The sequence below is a fragment of the Heterodontus francisci genome, chromosome 20 (assembly GCF_036365525.1).
Source record: "Heterodontus francisci isolate sHetFra1 chromosome 20, sHetFra1.hap1, whole genome shotgun sequence".
NCBI lineage: Eukaryota > Metazoa > Chordata > Chondrichthyes > Heterodontiformes > Heterodontidae > Heterodontus > Heterodontus francisci.
Genome location: NC_090390.1, coordinates 59,638,399 through 59,657,227, shown reverse-complemented (window position 1 = coordinate 59,657,227; position 18,829 = coordinate 59,638,399). Strand labels below are relative to the sequence as shown.

Here is an 18,829-nt window from a genome sequence, read left to right as displayed (position 1 = left end):
TTCTCTGACCTCCTCATTTGGTTCCCATCCCCCTGCCACATTAGTTTAAACCCTCCCCAACAGCGTTAGCAAAAGTCCTGCTGTCTAGAACTCATGTATAATTGCCTCCAGTGTTCTGTCTCCCTTCTTGCTTTCAAAATTCTTTTCAGAACATTCCTCTTTGAGTGTGTCATTAGTTCTCCACCCCAGTCCTCTCGTTTCTCCCTGCTTCCACCACCCAGCATTAAATACTTCTTGTCGTCTTGGTTGTAAAGTGATCTGAAATGTCTTCCTGTTCTTGCGTTTTTTTCGAATAATAGAAATAAGTACCGGAAACTGCTTGAAATATCAACAATGGAAAGAGAAAAGATGGGTTACATTTTCAGCGTTAGAAATTATTCATGAGAATTCATATAGGAAAGCAACAGAGTCCTTTTTACACAAAGGATATTCAACTTAAATATTAGCCAATTTTATCTCTTTAACATGCTAACACAATTGTTTGTATGTTTTGTTTTTAGTTCTAGTAGATGTGCTCATTTCATAAAATATGATTGTATATTTTTAGTTTAAGTAGTGGTAATGGTTTTCAATGTACTGTGTTGGTCACCCAAGTGTTGCTGACAGTCCAGCACAAAAAGTCTCCAATAAGAACAGAAAATGCTAGGAAAACTCAGCAGGTCAGGTAGCATCTGTGGAGATAGAAAGAGTTAATGTTTCCGATGAATGACCTTTCGACAGAATCTCTGATTCTCTCTCCACAGATGCTGCCTGACCTACTGAGTATTTGTCACATTGTCAGATTTCAAGCAGCTGCAGTATTTTGCTTGTGACAAAAAGTCTCTCTTTATTTTGTTACTTTAACAAGCTAGATGCTTCTAATGAATTACCGATTTCAGCAGAAAAGTTATTTGGTACCATTTCAATTACAAATTCTAGTCAAAATCCAGCTATCAAGCACGCGAATAAAAGATACTCTGTTAATCACAATTTTATTTGCTCTTTTAATTAACACAGGGCATCTTGGCATGTTTTGTACAGCAAAATGCCTTGCATGTAGCTGAATGCTGCAAAGTTTGTTACACACTCCAGTTAAGATGAAATGTCTACTTTCTCATACTGGCACTGGTAGAAAAATTGTGATAACTTTAAATGCATGTTCACCAAGATTGTAAATTGGGTAACACTGTTTTGGCTCTAGAGAAGTACCAAATGTCATAATTAATGGCGAATATGACTTGTATTTTAGGAAGGTAGGAACATGTAGACCTGAACTTATTAGAAAGCAGCAACAGTATTTAGCACTAATTTCTTGTAATTACATACTTCAGATACTAGCATATGAGCTTGGTCATGTGAAATTCCCTTTCTCCACTAATTTAATCTATTTTAAAATTAATGGGCTGGCGCTTTTGAGTTCATGAGAGCTTTAGTGTTTGTATGCGAATGTTTGAAGAGTCAAATTTCAAGGCACAATTATCAATAGGTGCATTTGAGAATCTATGGTAGAATTTTACAAATTGCAGATCTGATTTATTAATAAATCTGCGAGTGCCCTGTTACTTTTAGAATTAAGTATTGGCAAGACCACAGCCATTGCCTTCGGTTCCCGCTACAAACTCCGTTCCCTAGGTACTGACTCCATCCCTTGCCCTGGCAATTGTCTGAGGCTGAGCGAGACTGTTCACAACTTTGATGTCATATTTGACCCCGAGATGAACTTCCGACCACATATCTCCACTATTACTAAGACCCACCTTCTTCCACCTTTGTAACATCACCAGACTCTTCCCCTGCCTCAGAATATCTGCTGCTGAAACCTCAACCATGCTTTTGTTACCTCTAGACCTGACTATCCCAATGCATTCCTGGCCGGCGCCTCACATTCTACCCTCCGTAAACTTGAGGTCATCCAAAACTCTGCTGCCTGTGTCCTTACACACCAAGCCCTGTTCACCCATCACCCCTCTCTGCTCACTGATCTATATTGGCTCCCAGTCAAGCAACATCTCTATTTTAAACTTTTCATCCTTCTCAAATCCCTCCATGGCCTCTCCCCTCCCTATCTTTAATCTCCTCCAGCCCCATAACCCTCAGAAATATGTGCACTCATCTAATTCTGGTCTCTTGAGCATGCCCAAGTTTAATTGGTCTACCATTGGTCGCCATGCCTTCAACTACCTTGGCCCTAAGCTCTGGAATTCCCTCCCTTTCCACCTCTCTGCTTTCTTCCTTTAAGATGCTCTTTAAATCAAATCTCTTTGACCAAGCTTTTAGCTATCTGCCCTTACATCTCCTTATGTGGCTCAGTGTCAGAGTTTGCTTTATAATGCTCCATTGGAACCTTGGAACTTTTTATTAGGTTAAAGACAGTATATGAATACAAGTTTTTTTTGTAGTCGTTGAAAACTCATCTTGTCATATTAATCAGATGTACATATCAGAATACATTTGTGATCTTTTTAATTTCTTTTATAAAGGTGCGCCTAAATGCAGAGGAGTGTTCAGAAGTACTGAAACGCTGGGTAGATCATCTTTGTTCACAGCAGGTAAACCAGAAGTCAAAGGCTATCCTCGTCCTACTCTCATTGGGATGCTTTAGCAAAGTTGCAGAAATGCTGTACAGGTAAGAAATGTGGCTTCCATTGAGCAGAATTGAAGTTATAAATTCAGGCAGAAATCAGAAATATAATTATTAGTTATTGTGACAACATTTTGATTATTCTTTGCTTTTTAAAAAAATATATATAATGAGTACTTTAATCTCCTGGAGCAGAGAAGGTTAAGAGGAGAATTGATAGAGGTGTTCAAAGTCTTGAAAGGTTTTGATAGTTTTGCCTTTTTACTCTATCTTTAGTGGCAGAAGTGTCGCTAACCAGAGGACACAGATTTAAAATAATTGGCAAAAGAACCAGAGGTGACATGGGGAAACATTTTTTTACTCAACAAGTTATGATCTGGAATGCACTGTCTCAAAGGATAGTTGAAGAAGATTCAATAATAACTGTCAAAGGGGAATAGGATAAATAATTGGAAAAGAAACATTTTCTAGGTTTATGGGGAAAGAGCAGGGAGTGGAACTAATTGGATAGCTCTTTCCAAGAGCTGGCACAGGCATGATGGGCCAAATAGCCTCCTTAAGTGCTGTATTATTCTAATATTAAATGCAACAAATATCGTAATTATTAAATGTAACTAATTTAGTTATGGAATTTAGTAAGTTAATTAAATGAAGTGAATAATTGCTGAGTAATTTAATTCTAAAATCTAGTGAGTAACTTACAAAATGCTAAGATTCTAGTTGAGAACTGCTAGTTTCCGCTGTTGGTGCTTAGTCCAAGAATTATAATTGAAGCTGATGTAACTGATGCTGTTTACAGCCATGATCAGTGGTGCTTCTGTGGATGTTTTATGTGAAGGTTCTCCTGAGGCAGTAGCAGAGCCCCAGCTGTGCTTGCACTTGCACTTGGCTGGCAGGGAGTAAGCGTGGAATAGAGAGCAATAGTAAGGAGGCTGATCGTGAAAAGAAAGTGCATAAAGTAGGCCTAGAGGCACAATGATGTACAAATGGGCAGATGTTGCAATGGCTAGCACTAGGAGACAGACAACTTGTGCATGCACCCACAACAATTGTGAAAGAACACTTTAGAATGAGTTCCTGAATAAAACTAGAAGCAACCTGAAGCTCTTGAGAGAGGCAGTTCTACACACAGAGGAGCAAGAGGTGGATATTTGAAATTACAGACTAATTACGATTTTCTAACCTTGATTTTTAAATTTTAATTCTTCACATTTTTATGATATTCCGGTGCTATTTCTGTTTGTAACTTAGTTGATTCGTGTTAATATTTTTGGAAAAATATGTATTCTGATTTTTCCATTTCAGCATGCGGTATTTTGACAGAGCTGCACTATTCTTGGAGGCTTGTCTGCACTATGGGGTTGTTGAAATAAATGAAAATACAAATATCCTTTTTAATTTAAATGGTACAAAAATTAATATTTGTGACTAAATCATACGGTCGGACTGCTAATAGAAATTCATCCATTTTTGCGTCTGTTATCAAAACCACAAGCTGAGGAAAGTTATTCCATTTTAACTCGACCACCAAGAGAAAACATGCATCCTGTCAATCACAGCATCCAACTGTTAAATTATTCCAAGATTTTTGCCGCCACAGTCCTGTTCTTCATGCTTTCTATGCAGAAGAACTTCTTTACATGAATTTATTTTTCACCATTTTAGCTTGTGCCTCCGTGTCCTTTAATTTGAAACAATATGTAATCTAGAAGGAGAGGTCATAGTTTTAGGATAAGGGGTAGCAGATTTAAAACAGATGAGAAATTACTTCTCTCAAAGGGTCATGAGTCTGTGGAATTCACTACCCCAGAGTGCGGTGGATGCTGGGACATTGAGTAAATTTAAAGAGGAGATAGACAAATTTTTAATTAGTAATGGGTTGAAGGGTTATGGAGAATGGGCAGGAAAGTGGAGTTGAGGCCGAGATGAGATCAGCCATGATCATATTGAATGGCGGAGCAGGCTCAAGGGGCTGAATTGCCTACTCCTGCTCCTAGTTCTTATGTTCTGTGTTCTTGTATCCTTTTTCCGCAACATTTGCTATTTTATATACCTCTGTCAGGTCTCCTTAGATGACTCCTTTCATGACAGAAATGTCTCAATTTTTCTCCAGTCTTTTATTACTGCTGTAGATCCATTCTTCAATTCATTGACTCGCTTCATTTGAGTCACTTGGGCCCATAGCAGTCTAACCATTCTAGTTTAATGGGTGTTGACTCATGCTGCCCTAGATCTACTTGCATAACTTGACCTGGATATTTGTGTATTTTGCATGTGTCTTCAAAATCTCTAGAGATGGACTGAGCGAGCAAGCGCTTGATGAGATGAGTAAACTGAGCATAAAATGTATTAAATTAATTTTGTGTTCATCCAGTACATGATGGAGTTGGGGAAAATAGGACATTTTCCACTTTGCACTTGTATCAATGTAGCATAGATTCTATTCAGGGAAAGCTCCAGTAGTGTTCTCAAACTCTTTCACCAGTTGGTCTATGCACAGGTGATATACTAAGTTTTGATTATGAAATTATCTCTAAATGTTACATTTTTCTGAAGGGGTATTAATTTTTTTATTAAATTAATATTGACTTTTATTTGACGTAATGGAATATTTTCCCCCCAAAATTAAAACTGCATTGAAACAAAATTGGTTAATGCCAAGTGGAGTATAATTTGTTCAGATCTTAATTTATATTTGTCCTAGTGCAAAGAGTTAATCTCAACCTTTGCAAACATCCCCTACTATTAGCATGTAGCCATTTTCCAAACCAGCTATCATTGTGACCTCTCTTGAAGTATAATTGCCCAGTTAGGGCCAAGTCATAAGCATGCTTGTGTTATGGGTTCACAACTACTGGGACCAGAGATTCGCCTCTCCAGACTAGTTTTATTTAAGATCCTAGATGCTGGCTTTCATCTCCTCTATTAAGACTCTGTTCAAACCCAAGTTCCAGAATGATTTGAACATATTGCATCATCCTGTCCCTCACAGTATACTTAGTTGTCTTTTCAGACTAAAGGACCCTTTAAAAGCTGCATTGCCACACATTTCATTTTTTGAGTTGTCGTGGAAGATATACAAGTCAATTTGTTAAAATATTTCTTCCAAATGGATGATATTCAAGCGTTGACAGTGGAGGTCAGTTTTGGGAATTTATGGTTTGTGTTCTTGCCTGCTGACAACATCATTCCATCCACTTCTTTTCACTGTTGCTCGGATTGGGAAGATCTCTGGACGGCAGCTGTTCTTCAGGTTTGCAGATTATCTTGATTCTAGAGCACATGCATGCTCTAAAGCTGCAGATATTTATGGTTTTACCATATTGTGGGAAAAGTTGAAGGTTTATTAATTTACTGTTCTAGATTATTATAATGCTCAAAGATAATGACAGGGAGTGATAGCATTTTCAGTGTTTTATCAGGCCCATTATCACTATTCATGTGGGATTAATCTACATGCAGAATATGTCTCTGCTCTAAATCTGGAAAGCCCAGGTATGGCAAATTTATCCTCCTACATAAAAGTGACTTTTGAACTGTGTTTACTTTCTCTTGTGGAAGAATTTTTTTTCACGAGTGTTATTAGAGCTTGAAATCCTGTTTGGGATAGAGACAATAACATCATTGATATGGGAATCAAGTATTTTTAAAGAAATAATGTAAAAGGAAACAGGGAAAAGGCAAGAAATTGGGATTAAATGGTTCCAGTTGAAGATCTAGCACAGGTTCAATGGTCCACCTCCTGTGCTGTAAATTATATAAAATGAAAAGGAGTAAGCAGTAACTACTGTTAAATTGAAAAAGATTCTGCCGTCATGTATTTGGACATTGTAATGTAACAGTTAGGTTACTGTGTGTGAATTGAGTACTTTGTTACTTTGTCCAAAAATGCAGCATTGAATACCACAATTGATTTTATCTTTGTATAATTCTGCCTAGTAACGTAAAACAAAAACGTAGGATAAGTTCATAGTTATCTTTAGATGTTTGTGCCGTTGATATAAGATTTGTATCAATAGAAAATTCATTCTAACCATAACTATTTTTAAAAAAAAATTTTGAATGCATATCTGATCCATACTAAATAATTAAGTTTGACACAACAGTGGTGTAGTTGTACTTCAAAAGCATTTTCCTTAATAAGATTTCACAGAAATTTTACAATTCAGTATATGCAGATTATGCAAGGTACTTAAAGATGCTGAATCTACAGGAAGGGGCAATTCTCTTTGCCACAAAAGCAGGCGATGCAGGAGCTGAACTGCTTAAGGAGCTGCAGCAGAGCAAAGACGATAAACCTGTTTCATGACTTGTAAATGTTAACCTTTGAATTTATGGTGGTCCTCCATAGTTTCAAAGGTTAATTGAACCAGTTGGTGACTAAAATATAGCATTTTGAATGTTGTGTTGCAGTCTGCAATTGTGCGGTCTGAATAAAATACATTCCAGTTGTTATTCCACAGTGAAAGTCAGCAAAAATAACTTGTATGATAGTATCTCGCTGTAACGCTTTCTGGTATGTCAAGACTTTTGATACAGTGTGGATTTTGCTTCTTTTGTGTATGGCTCCCACATTAATGAAGAATCTGGATAAAATCCCTCTCAATAATATAAACTCAGCTGTAATAATTTTAAGCACCCATAGAAAATCTCAGACAAGGAAAATTGTCTGGACTGTTATCACTGACAGGATAAAACAACTTCTATTTCTGTAATTAGGCAAGAGAATGTGGACATCCTATGTGGTTAGAAAATGTTTTCTGGGTATAATTGCACTTCAAGCGTCCTTACTGTTCAGCGATACACAAATAATTGTGATTGTTGCTTGAAAAACTAGGTTTATTCAAATATGAAATATGCATAAGCAATTTGTAAAATGAAGTATAAAACATTACAGTTACGCTTTGTACATAATTCAATGTTTAGTTTGCTATGAAGTGCTGATTCCAAAATGTATTAAAGGCATGAAACAGAACTATAGTGTGAAAGTTGCACATTCAGCACCAGATGGGCATACAAGCAGATGGTGACAGTACGACAGAGATGCATCCAAGGAAGAGAGGTGGTGAAGGAGGATGAAATGATCAGAAATGACAAGACCATGGTAAAACTGGGTGAAGTAGATGATTTTGACCAGGGCAGACTTTCGAACATGGAATTCCTCTAGTCTGAAGATAAGATGGGGAAGGGAGGAGGAGAATGGTGTAAAATACTCGGAAATTAAATTAACAAGATGTTGGCTATTGGTATTACACTCACCATGTAATGTTTCAAGATTTTTAGTCTGAAGTGCTGGTAAATTATTTGAGTTTGACTGTCTGCAGGTAAACGGTCCAATTCTATTTATACATGATGTATGTTAATAATCCAAAATGGGTTTAGTATTTTTGTTTTGTTGCTGTAGTAGGTTATTTCTACAAACAGGAGAAATAACTAAATGGACATCTGTCCTTTTAGAATGGAACTATATGATCTCTTCTTTCTGGTACAACTTAAGCCCTATGCAGGTACCCCCGGTGCCCAATTCAATTCTTCCCCTACCTTAAGAAAAAAAAAACTTTCACTTGTTTAGCACCTTTCATAACCTTAAGCATCACAATACACTTCACAGCCAATAAATTACTTTTGAAGTGTAGTTAATATTGTAATATAGGCATGTGTGTTAGCCAAAGTGCACACAAGATCCCACAAACAGCAATGTGACAAATGATGAGATAATCTGTTTTGGTGCTGTTGATTGAGGGATAAATCTTGGCCAGGACAGAAGGAGAACAGCTCTGTTCTTTGAAAAGTGTCATGGAATCTTTTATGTCCATTGAGTGGGCAGATGGGACCTAATTTTAACACCTTATCCACAAGAAGCACCTCCAGTGGTGCAGCTGCCGTCTGTACTGCACTGAATTCAAGTGTGCGTGCTGTGACTGAGCCAAGTCTGACACAATATATGCACCTGTCCTTTTAAGTTGGAACTATTGTATCCTACCCTTCTGGCACAATATACAATGATATAAACATCTCCAAATCTCCACCTCCAAAGAACAAAATTTGCATTTATATACCATGTTATTATGCCCTCAGTCAGTATGGGTACCAATCCCACTGCATCAGCTCGACCACAAAAGAAGCATTTCAATGTACTGCAGCTTTTCACCTCTAGGCTCCTTGTATTGTTTTACTTATTGCTTTACTGGATAAATAAGTTTGTCCTACAGCAAACTTTCTTTATCAATGGTCACGTCCATTTGATGCTGCACTCCACTAACACAAAAGTCCGAGTGTATCAGGCCTGTGTCCTCAGTACCTTGCTCTATGGCAGCGAGGCCTGGACAAAGTATGTCAGCCAAGAGCAACGTCTCAATTCATTCCATCTTCGCTGCCTCCGGAGAATACTTGGCATCAGGTGGCAGGACCGTATCTACAACACAGAAGTCCTCGAGGTGGCCAACATCCCCAGCTTATACACATTACTGAGTCAGCGGCGCTTGAGATGGCTTGGCCATGTGAGCCGCATGGAAGATGACAGGATCCCCAAAGACACATTGTACGGCGAGCTCGCCACTGGTATCAGACCCACCAGCTGTCCATGTCTCCGCTTTAAAGACGTCTGCAAACGCGGCATGAAATCCTGTGACATTGATCGCAAGTCATGGGAGTCAGTTGCCAGCGTCCGCCAAAGCTGGCAGGCAGCCATAAAGGCGGGGCTAAAGTGTGGCGAGTCGAAGAGACTTAGTAGTTGGCAGGAAAAAAGACAGGCGCAAGGGGAGAGCCAACTGTGTAACAGCCCCGACAAACAAATTTCTCTGCAGCACCTGTGGAAGAGCCTGTCACTCTAGAATTGGCCTTTATAGCCACTCCAGGCGCTGCTTCACAAACCACTGACCACCTCCAGGCGCTTATCCATTGTCTCTCGAGATAAGGAGGCCAAAGAAGGAGAAGAAGAAGACTGCACTAAAGAAATTGTATTTCTGTTTCTTCATAGCTCTCTGCTAAATTTCAGAAAGTTGAAAGAATAAAGTACTAATACAAAACACCACCATCTTCTCAGGACAGCGAGAAAAGCATCCTTGCCAACATTGCATATTTTCTGAGATTTTTTTGATTTCCCCCTCGCAGATTATGCTGTTGTTTTAGGTGGCTGTGAGTAATTGCCTGCGGCCATGCTATGTAATGAAGGATTGTGAGTATGCTTCAAGTGCTTTTAAGAAGAATGTGATCCGTCTAACTTTTTGTACTGATACACATCATTCTTAACATGGTTTCAGCACCTAAAAATGAGTACTCTATCATGTCTGAAAGCTACAATAATACTCTGATAGGGTTGCATATTCTGGTTGGGCGTAGACCAGGAGGGTTCATCATATGACAACCACTCAACTACCTCACTCCCGCCAGTGGTGACCTGACACATCCATCCTTGCAGCATGCTGCCTTCCCATGCCAATTGTAAAGTGCAGAAACTCTTTGTTGTCTATTGGATGATTCTTGACTGTCAATCAAACAGCCTTTTTGATCCCCATCTTCAATTTTTTATGCCACTGCTATTTCTCTCCTGGAGTGTTCACTGTGACCAGGAAATGAATCTTTTAATTCCTTGAGATGATGAGACAAACTAGGAGGTTTGGCAACCCTACACACAGATTTTATTTTGTTTGTTTTCAATTTAAATTTATTGATTTTGCCACATGTAAGGATCTAATTGCAATGGGCTAATGTTACACAGTAGACAGTGGCTCCAATGCATTTGCGTTATAATGCAAGGTATAAAATTGTTGAATTTTTTTTTCAAACTTCGTTCATGGCTTTTCTCCTCCAGGCTGTTTCATTTTGAAATGAGCTGAGTTGATAGTCCACTTGGGACCTCAGTAAATGCTGCCCATCAATGTTAAATTGTCACTGAGCTGCTTTTAAAAGATTGTCTAATAATATTTCTTCCAGGCCACAGAATTTGCTTGAAATCACTAAATCGTTTGAGAGTTTTGCTGTCTAAACCAGAGGTAATGTTTCCATGAGCAGACTTTTCTGATCTCTATGGTAACTAGTTTACAGTGCAGCAGGAACAATTTGTCAATATGTCCTCAAGTGAATCTTGTTTTTCCACCATACATTACTGTATAATCTGTTGCAGGTTTATTTGAATACTCACTGTGCAACCTGTGATCTATCATCATCTGCACCTGTCTTAACAGAATTTAACCAAGACAGCATTGAATGCAACATACCAGAGCAAAAAGATTCAATAATCACCACAGTACTCATTTAAAATAAACTCCAGTGTATTTTGTTATGCCCTGAATGCTTTGAAAAAAAAATCTATTCGGCTACTCCAACTTGGATCTCTGCTTTTCAGCAGTTCAGATTATTGTGTAATTCGGAAGTTACTGTCAGATCATATTGGAGACTAGCTCTGTCATCATTGTCTCTCTATCAGAATTGATTACCATAACAATACTGACATTGCATGCTGTATAATGCTGTGCTAGTGTGATTTACGTTGAACTATCCATTATCATTTGTAATTACTGAAGTCCTTCATTGTTTAGAGCAAGCTGAAATGCTACAAAGCAGTAATTCAGGTTGGGAGCAGAAGAGGAGGAAATAGAAAAATTGAAAATTTGTTTAAAAAAAAAGGTTGCAACATTTTCTGCTGGGTTATGATTGTTTACTGCCACAAGAATGGTCATCTTTTGTGACTGTTTTCCACTGTCCATGTCTGTAGTGTTTGAATTGTGATAGAATTGTAGAAGTAGCAGAAGAAGCTACTCATGGAGGTAATGCTATTATGCATTGAGTAACCTGGTTAAATATAGAATTAGGAAGTTAGGAAATGTGCTGGTGAAGTAAAGATCTTACAAAATAAGTATGATTTCTCATCTGATTTATTAAATTCCCAATTCTACACACGCCAGTGGTCAGCCCTAATTTTCTAACTAGTTTTATGCCAAAAATAATAATTATGACGTCCGGAGAAAGGGGAGATTGTCATCCAGCCCAATAATGTCCTGCGATCTAGATGGAAAATTGTTGAATGCTTTCTTTAATCCTTCTCCATTTTAATGCTACATAAATTCACAATTGTAACTTTACTCTGAGGGCATCACACCAGCATGTGGAATTGTTTTTATTTTTAATTGTAATTTTAAAGGTAGTGATCTCAGGATTACCACCAGTGCCACATGCTAGTCAGAGTAGAACTAGCAGGATATATCAGATGAACACGTGGCTGAAGAGATGGTGTGAGGGTGAGGGTTTTAGATTCCTGGGGCATTGGGACTGGTTCTGGGGGAGGTGGGACCAGTACAAACTGGATGGGTTACACCTGGGCAGGCCTGGGACTGATGTCCGAGGGGGAGTATTTGCTAGAGTGGTTGGGGAGGGTTTAAACTAAAATGACAGGGGGATGGTAACCTTTGCAAGCAGTCAGAGGAGGGGGGGATCAAAGACGAACAAAAGACAGTAAGTGGGATAAGAAAAGTGATAGGCAGAAAAATCAAGGGCCAGGATCAAACAGGGCCACAGTGAAAAATAGTGGGAAGGGGACAAGTAATGTTAAAAAGACAGGCCTTAAGGCTTTGTGCCTTAACGCACCGGAGCATTTGCACTAAAGTGGATGAATTAATCATGCAAATAGATGTAAATGGGTATGTTATAGTCGGGATTATGGAGACATGGCTGCAAGGTGACCAGGGATGGGAAATGAACATCCAGGGATATTCGTATTTAGGAAGGACAGACAAAAAGCAAAAGGCGGTGGAGTTGCATTGCTGGTTAAAGAGGAAATTAACGCAATAGTGAGGAAAGATATTAGCTCTGGCGATGTGGAATTTGTATGGGTAAAGCTGCGAAACACTAAGAGGCAAAAAATGTTAGTGGGTGTTGTATATAGACCCCCAAACTGTAGTAGTGATGTTGGGAATGGCATTAAACAGGAAATTAGAGATGCATGCGATAAAGGAGCATCAGACTTTCATCTGCATATAGATTGGGCAAATCAAATTAGTCACAATACCGTCGATGAGGAATTCTTGGAGTGTATACGGGATGCTTTTCTGGACCAATACGTTGAACCAACTAGAGTACAGGCCATCCTAGACTGGGTATTGTGTAATGTGAGAAGAATAATTGACAATGCAGTGGTGCGAGACCTCTTGGGGACGAGCGACCATAATATGATAGAATTCTTCATCAAGATGGAAAGTGACGTAGTTGATTCTGAGACCAGGGTCCTGAATCTTGGTAAAGGAAACTAACAAGGTATGAGGTGCGAGTTGGCCATGACTGATTGTGAAACGTTACTTAAAGGGATAACGGTGGATAGGCAATGGCAAACATTTAAAGAGTACATGGATGAACTCAACAATTGTTTATCCCTGTCTGGCGCAAAAGTAAAACGGGAAAGGTAAACCATGGCTTACAAGGGAAATTAAAGTTAGCATTAGATCCAAGGAAGAGACATATAAATTTGCCAGGAAAAACAACAGACCTGAGGATTGGGAGCAGTTTAGAATTCAGCAAAGGAGGACTAACGGATTGATTAAGAAGGGGAAAATAGAGTGCGAGAGCAAGCTTGCAGGGAACATAAAAACTGACTGCAAAAGTTTCTATAGGTATGTGAAGAGAAAAAGATTGGTGAAGGCAAATGTAGGTCCCTTACAATTAGAAACAGGGGAATTTATTATTGGGAATAAAGAAATGGCTGACCAACTAAATGCATATTTTGGTTCTGTCTTCACAAAGGAGGACACAAATATCATACCAGAAATGTTGGGGAACACAGGGCTTAGTGAGAGAGGAACTGCAAGAAATCAGTATTAGTAAAGAAATGGTGTTGGGGAAATTGATGGGATTGAAGGCTGATAAATCCCCAGGGCCTGATGGTATGCATCCCAGAGTACTTAAGGAAGTGGCCCTAGAAATAGTGGATGCATTGGTGGTCATCTTCCAAGATTCAATAGACTCTGCAACACTTCCTACAGATTGGAGGGTAGCTAATGTAACCCCACTATTTAAAAAGGGAGGTAGAGAGAAAGCAGGGAATTATAAACCAGTCAGCTTGACGTTGGTAGTGGGAAAATTCTGGAGTCCATTATCAAAGATTTTATAGCAGAGCACTTAGAGAACAGTGGTAGAATCGGGCAGAGTCAGCATGGATTTATGAAAGGGCAATCATGCTTGGCAAATCTACTAGAATTCTTCGAGGATGTAACTAGTAGAGTTGATGAGGGGGAGCCAGTGGATGTGGTTTATTTGGGCTTCCAGAAGGCTTTCGACAAAGTCCCACATAAGAGATTAGCGTGTAAAATTAAAGTGCGTGGGATTGGGGGTAGTGTATTGCGATGGATAGAAAATTGGTTGGCAGTCGGGAAACAAAGAGTAGGGATAAATGGGTCTTTTTCCGAATGGCAGGCCGTGACTAGTGGGGTACTGCAGGGATCGGTGCTGGGAACCCAGCTATTCACAATATACATTAATGATTTATATGAGGGAACTAAATGTAATATCTCCAAATTTGCAGATGACACAAAACGGGTGGGAGAGTCCAGAACCAGGGGTCATAGTCTAAGGATACAGGGTAAACCTTTCAGGACTGAGATGAGGAGAAATTTCTTCACCCAGAGAGTGGTGAGCCTGTGGAATTCGCTACCACAAAAAGCAGTTGAGGCCAAAACATTGTATGTTTTCAAAAAGGAGTTAGATATAGCTCTTGGGTCTAAAGGGATCAAAGGGTATGGGGCGAAAGCGGGAACAGGCTACTGAGTTGGATGATAAGCCATGATCATAATGAATAGCGCAGCTGGCTGAATGGCCTACTCCTGCTCCTATTTTCTATGTTTCTATGTCTAGCACCCTACATACTCCATTGATCAACAAAGCGCAGTAAAGCATTATTCTGCTACTTTTACACTGGGTAAGGTTGGGGGCGGTGGGGGGTTGGTGGTGGTTTGGACAGATTTTTGTTCCAGGTGCTGAAACCTTAAAAATTACCATTGCTAGGGCTAAGTTTTGAATTTCATAAAAGATTATGAAAACTACAGATGTTGTAAATCTGAAGCAAAAACAGAAAATATTAGAAACATTCAGGTTAAACAACATCTGTGGATAAGGCCCATATGATCAAAAATTCTGTGCGCCAGTTCTGTTATAAGAAAGTGCACTTCAAATGTCTTTGAAAAGACTGATCTTCCCCCACCATCACACTTTTCTGTTGAATACTTGGCTTTAAGTTTTGAGACACTTAAACTAAACTCTTATTCAGGCTAGAGAGCTCAGTAAAGCATTACTTTCTTCACTAACTGATTGAAATTGGATTAAGAATCTCGCCGATTTAATAGTTTTTGATTATTTAACCAAAAGGTGGTTTGCCCTTATTCTCAAACTGTATCAAGTCTTTATCCACAGCCTAGTGGGACCTTTTATGCTCTGGATGTAATCACAATGCTGAAGCCTGATCGAGGGAAAAAATGCTGATGCATGCAAAATTAACAAATGCTGGCCCACATTAATACATACTTTCTTCAGCAAATATTTCTTTGGATTTACTTTCTAGGGTAATCAGAGAGAAGATCGATCAAAGCTTTAAACTTTTCTAACCAATTGCTTTTATTAACATTAAAACAGGACAATTATTTTAAAGAGAAATGTATACAGCCTTTATAGTACAATTTAAAGGTCAGAATGAGCAATTCTACTTTCCGAAATTGAGAGGTTAATCGACATCCTGCATGGTGGTGTTCTGGTCTTTTTCATGGATTATCTCCTCTTTGATTTGAGAATGGCTGCTGTTATACTATTTTTGCTGACAAAAACAAGCTTTTCAGTAAGTTTCCATTTTCTCTTTCCCATGATTATGCAGCCTGGTGCTACCAAATAGCACCTGGTGTTTGCAGCAGTTTCTCAAAGTCTCTCAAGGTGTCATTATCTGTACAAAAAATAATGCGGATGCTGAAAATCTGAAATAAAAATAGAAAATGCTGGAAACACTCAGCAGGTCTGACAGCATCTGTGGAGAAAGGAACAAAGTTAACGTTACAGTTTTGAAACATTATTCCTTGTCTGTAGCCTTCCAGACAGTCTGCATAAAACTGTTTGCATTTGGTCAACCTTCCCAGCATGTCTGCTTGAATAGTCAGTTAAACTGGTTTTTAACCAAACACCCGTAGCAGGTATTTAGAATCCAGGTTTAGAATCAGTCAATCCTTTAGTTTCCTTAAAACTGGTATTGAAAAGTTCATAAATGCTTCAGTGGTACCTAATATCCTCAATACTTTAGACCCACATATAGGATGTTAAATAATGAACATTTGAGCAAACATTCTCAGGATTTCACATCATGGTCCAATATTATAAATGGTCTGTTGAACAAATAAAAAAATGTATGTGGGGTTTTTTGGGGGGATGTCCAGAAGCAGTGTGCTATGGAGTAAGTGAATGTGGCTTGCAGCCTTCAGTTTCTCTCTGTCAATGGGTTACCCAATGCATCGTGACATCACTGAGAAAGGTTTGCTTCCCCATGAGGAGAAAAAGTTCATGGTGGAGTCCAGGCAGGCTGCTTTCATGTAACGTTGCTGCTACTTACAATAATGTTACTTGCATTTATGTAGCACCTTATTACGTTGAAACATGTCAAGACACTTCAGACATACAACTTTTAATGTGCAATGGTTTCTTACATTGGAAATAGAAACTAGTAATATCACACAAGCAGCAATAATGTCTTACAAAGGATTATATAAAATTTACAGCACTGTGCCACACCATTCCGACTAACTGGTCTAATGCTAGTGGTTGTACCCTACACAAGCTGCCATGCAATCTCATTGCCTTATCCTTCTCCCATAATCCCTCTATTCCTTTTCCTTCATGTATGTATAAAGCCTGTCCTTAAATTTCATGTCAGCAGTTCCAACTTTAACGTTCACATCAAAGAATCTGAATCTGAGCAAAAGAATGCTGAGGTGCTTCATTTTGCCATCTATGTTATATGGACAACAAAGAGACTCTTGATAAGCTGAATGCATTCAAGATGTGGACATATAGGAGGATGTTTTGCAAATCCTACACATGCAGAAAGACTAATGAAGTGTTGGAAATGGCTGGAGAAAAGAGGAAATTAGTGCATAACATCAAAGAGAAAGATACAATATTTTGGTCACATCATTAGAACAAAAGGTAGACATAATTATTGGAAGGAAAGATTGACGGAAAACATAAGAGAGGGAAGCAAAGGTGAAAATGGATGACAGGTATAATGGAGTTGACCGATGTGAAATGTGTAAGGGCAGCACAGGACAGACAGGTGGAGATCTATTGCAGTCAACCTTCATGGAAGAAGATGACACCAACAAGCAAGTTCCAAATTCTCACCACACCGTGATGGTCAACAAATGAGGTAACCAACAGTATCAAGCTAAAAGAGAAGGCTTACACAAATATTAGGAAAAATGGAAATCAACAGACTAGGAGAGCTGTGAAAAGCAACAAAGGGATACAAATAAAATAATGAGATACAAATAGTGAATATGGGAAAAAACATTCGCAAGGAATATTATAACTTAAGGCAAAACTTTTATAAATATATTGAGAGAGAGTGGTAAAAGGGATCGTAGGACCATTAAAGACAGATGTAGGCGAGACTACAATGGATAATCAGGCAATGGCAGACTTGTGAAATGAGTATTTTCATAGTGGAGGAAGGGAACTAAATATCAGTAGTACAAAGAAAACTAAGAGCAAGTCACATCAAGCAACTTAGTGGTTTTAATATAAGTGAAATAAATGGTAATTGTGAAAATAATGGGACTTGAGATAGACAAATCTTAGTGTTTCCATCCAAGGCAGTAAAATAAATTGCAGATGTGGATGCTGGGTCAATTAAAGTTTTCAGTACAGCTTGATGGATTTCAATTGGCTAAGAGTATCAAAGGATATGGAACAAAGGCAGGTAAATAGAGCTGAGGTATAGATCAGCCATAATAAAAACAGAAAATGCTGGAAATACTCAGGTCTGGCAATATCTGTGGAGCGAGAGAAACTGTTGACGTTTCAGGTCTGTGACCTTTCATCAGAGGTCACAGACCTGAAATGTTAACTCTGTTTTTCTCCCCACAGATGCTGCCAGACCTGCCTTTTTTGCTTTTACTTCAGATTTCAAGTATCCGCAGTAATTCTGTTTTTGCATAAATCAGCCATGTTCTAATTGAACATAACATTAATATACATTTTATCTGCATTAATGACTCGGATGAAGGGATAGAATGTATTGTAGGCAAAGTTGCTGACGATACAAAGGTAGGTGGGAAAGCAAGTTGTGAGGAAAGCCAATAGGAGGCCCTCCAGCACTGAGAGATTGGCAGCCCCACCGTCAGGGGCGTGAGTTGCCGATGTAGGTAGGAAAAGAAGAGGGTGCCTCAAGATGGAGGCACCCTCTGAGGAAGTGAGTTCAGTAAGGAGGGGAACTATAATAAAGAGGAAAAAAAATTATCTGCACTGAGAGCTATTTTGAGTGCACAGTGTGTAAAGTAGGAGTTGGTGCATGAGGGAATTCTTTCTTCTGCCTTTTTCCAGCCTCCAGTAGCTGCCTCTCTTTTCGGTACAGGGGCAGGAGCTGATAGGTGAGTAACTGGTAAGTTATTCTTTATAAAGTTACGGTATGGCAGGTCAGTTCAGCCAAGTGGAATGCACATCCTGCGGTATGTGGGAAGTCATGGGCGCACCATGTGTCTTAGACAAATACATCTGCAGGAAGTGTCACGGGCTGCAGAAGCTTGAGCTCTGGGTTTCGGAACTTGAGCAGTGGCTGGAGTCACTGCTGTGCATCCGCAATACAGAGGACTACGTGGATAGCACATTTTTGGAGGTAGTCACACCGCAGGTTAGGAACATGCAGGCAGAGAGGGAATGGCTGACTGCCAGACAGTCTAGGAGAACCAGGCAGACAGTGCATGAGTCCCCTGAGTCTATCTTGCTTGCTAATCGGTTTTCCATTTTGGATACTGCTGAGAGCAATGGTTCCACAGGGGAGTGCAACCAGAACAAAGTCCATGGCACTACTGGTGGCTCAGCTGAACATTCTGTGGGGAGGAAGAAGAGTGGAAGAGCAATGGTGATGGGGGATTTGATAGTCAGGAGATCAGACACGCGTTTCTGTGGCAGTAAACGTGACTCCAGCATAGTATGTTGCCTCCCTGGTGCCAGGGTCAAGGATGTCATGGAGCGACTGCAGGACATCCTTTTGGGGGAAGGTGAACAGCCAGAGGTCGTGGTCCACATTGG

The 18,829-nt window shown here is 39.3% G+C and overlaps 1 protein-coding gene across 2 annotated transcripts in view; it reads left to right on the top strand.

Annotated features, from left to right (window-relative positions):
• Positions 1-7,535, top strand: part of wdr11 (WD repeat domain 11) — a 116,814-nt gene extending 109,279 nt beyond the window's left edge. For both annotated transcript variants that reach the window (XM_068052888.1, XM_068052890.1), the window contains exons 27-29: positions 2,460-2,605; positions 3,866-3,946; positions 6,713-7,535. In XM_068052888.1, coding sequence (XP_067908989.1) covers positions 2,460-2,605; positions 3,866-3,946; positions 6,713-6,869 — 384 coding nt within the window. In that variant the 3' untranslated portion in view covers positions 6,870-7,535. The remainder of the gene's footprint in view (positions 1-2,459; positions 2,606-3,865; positions 3,947-6,712) is intronic.
• The last annotated feature ends 11,294 nt before the right edge of the window (positions 7,536-18,829 follow it).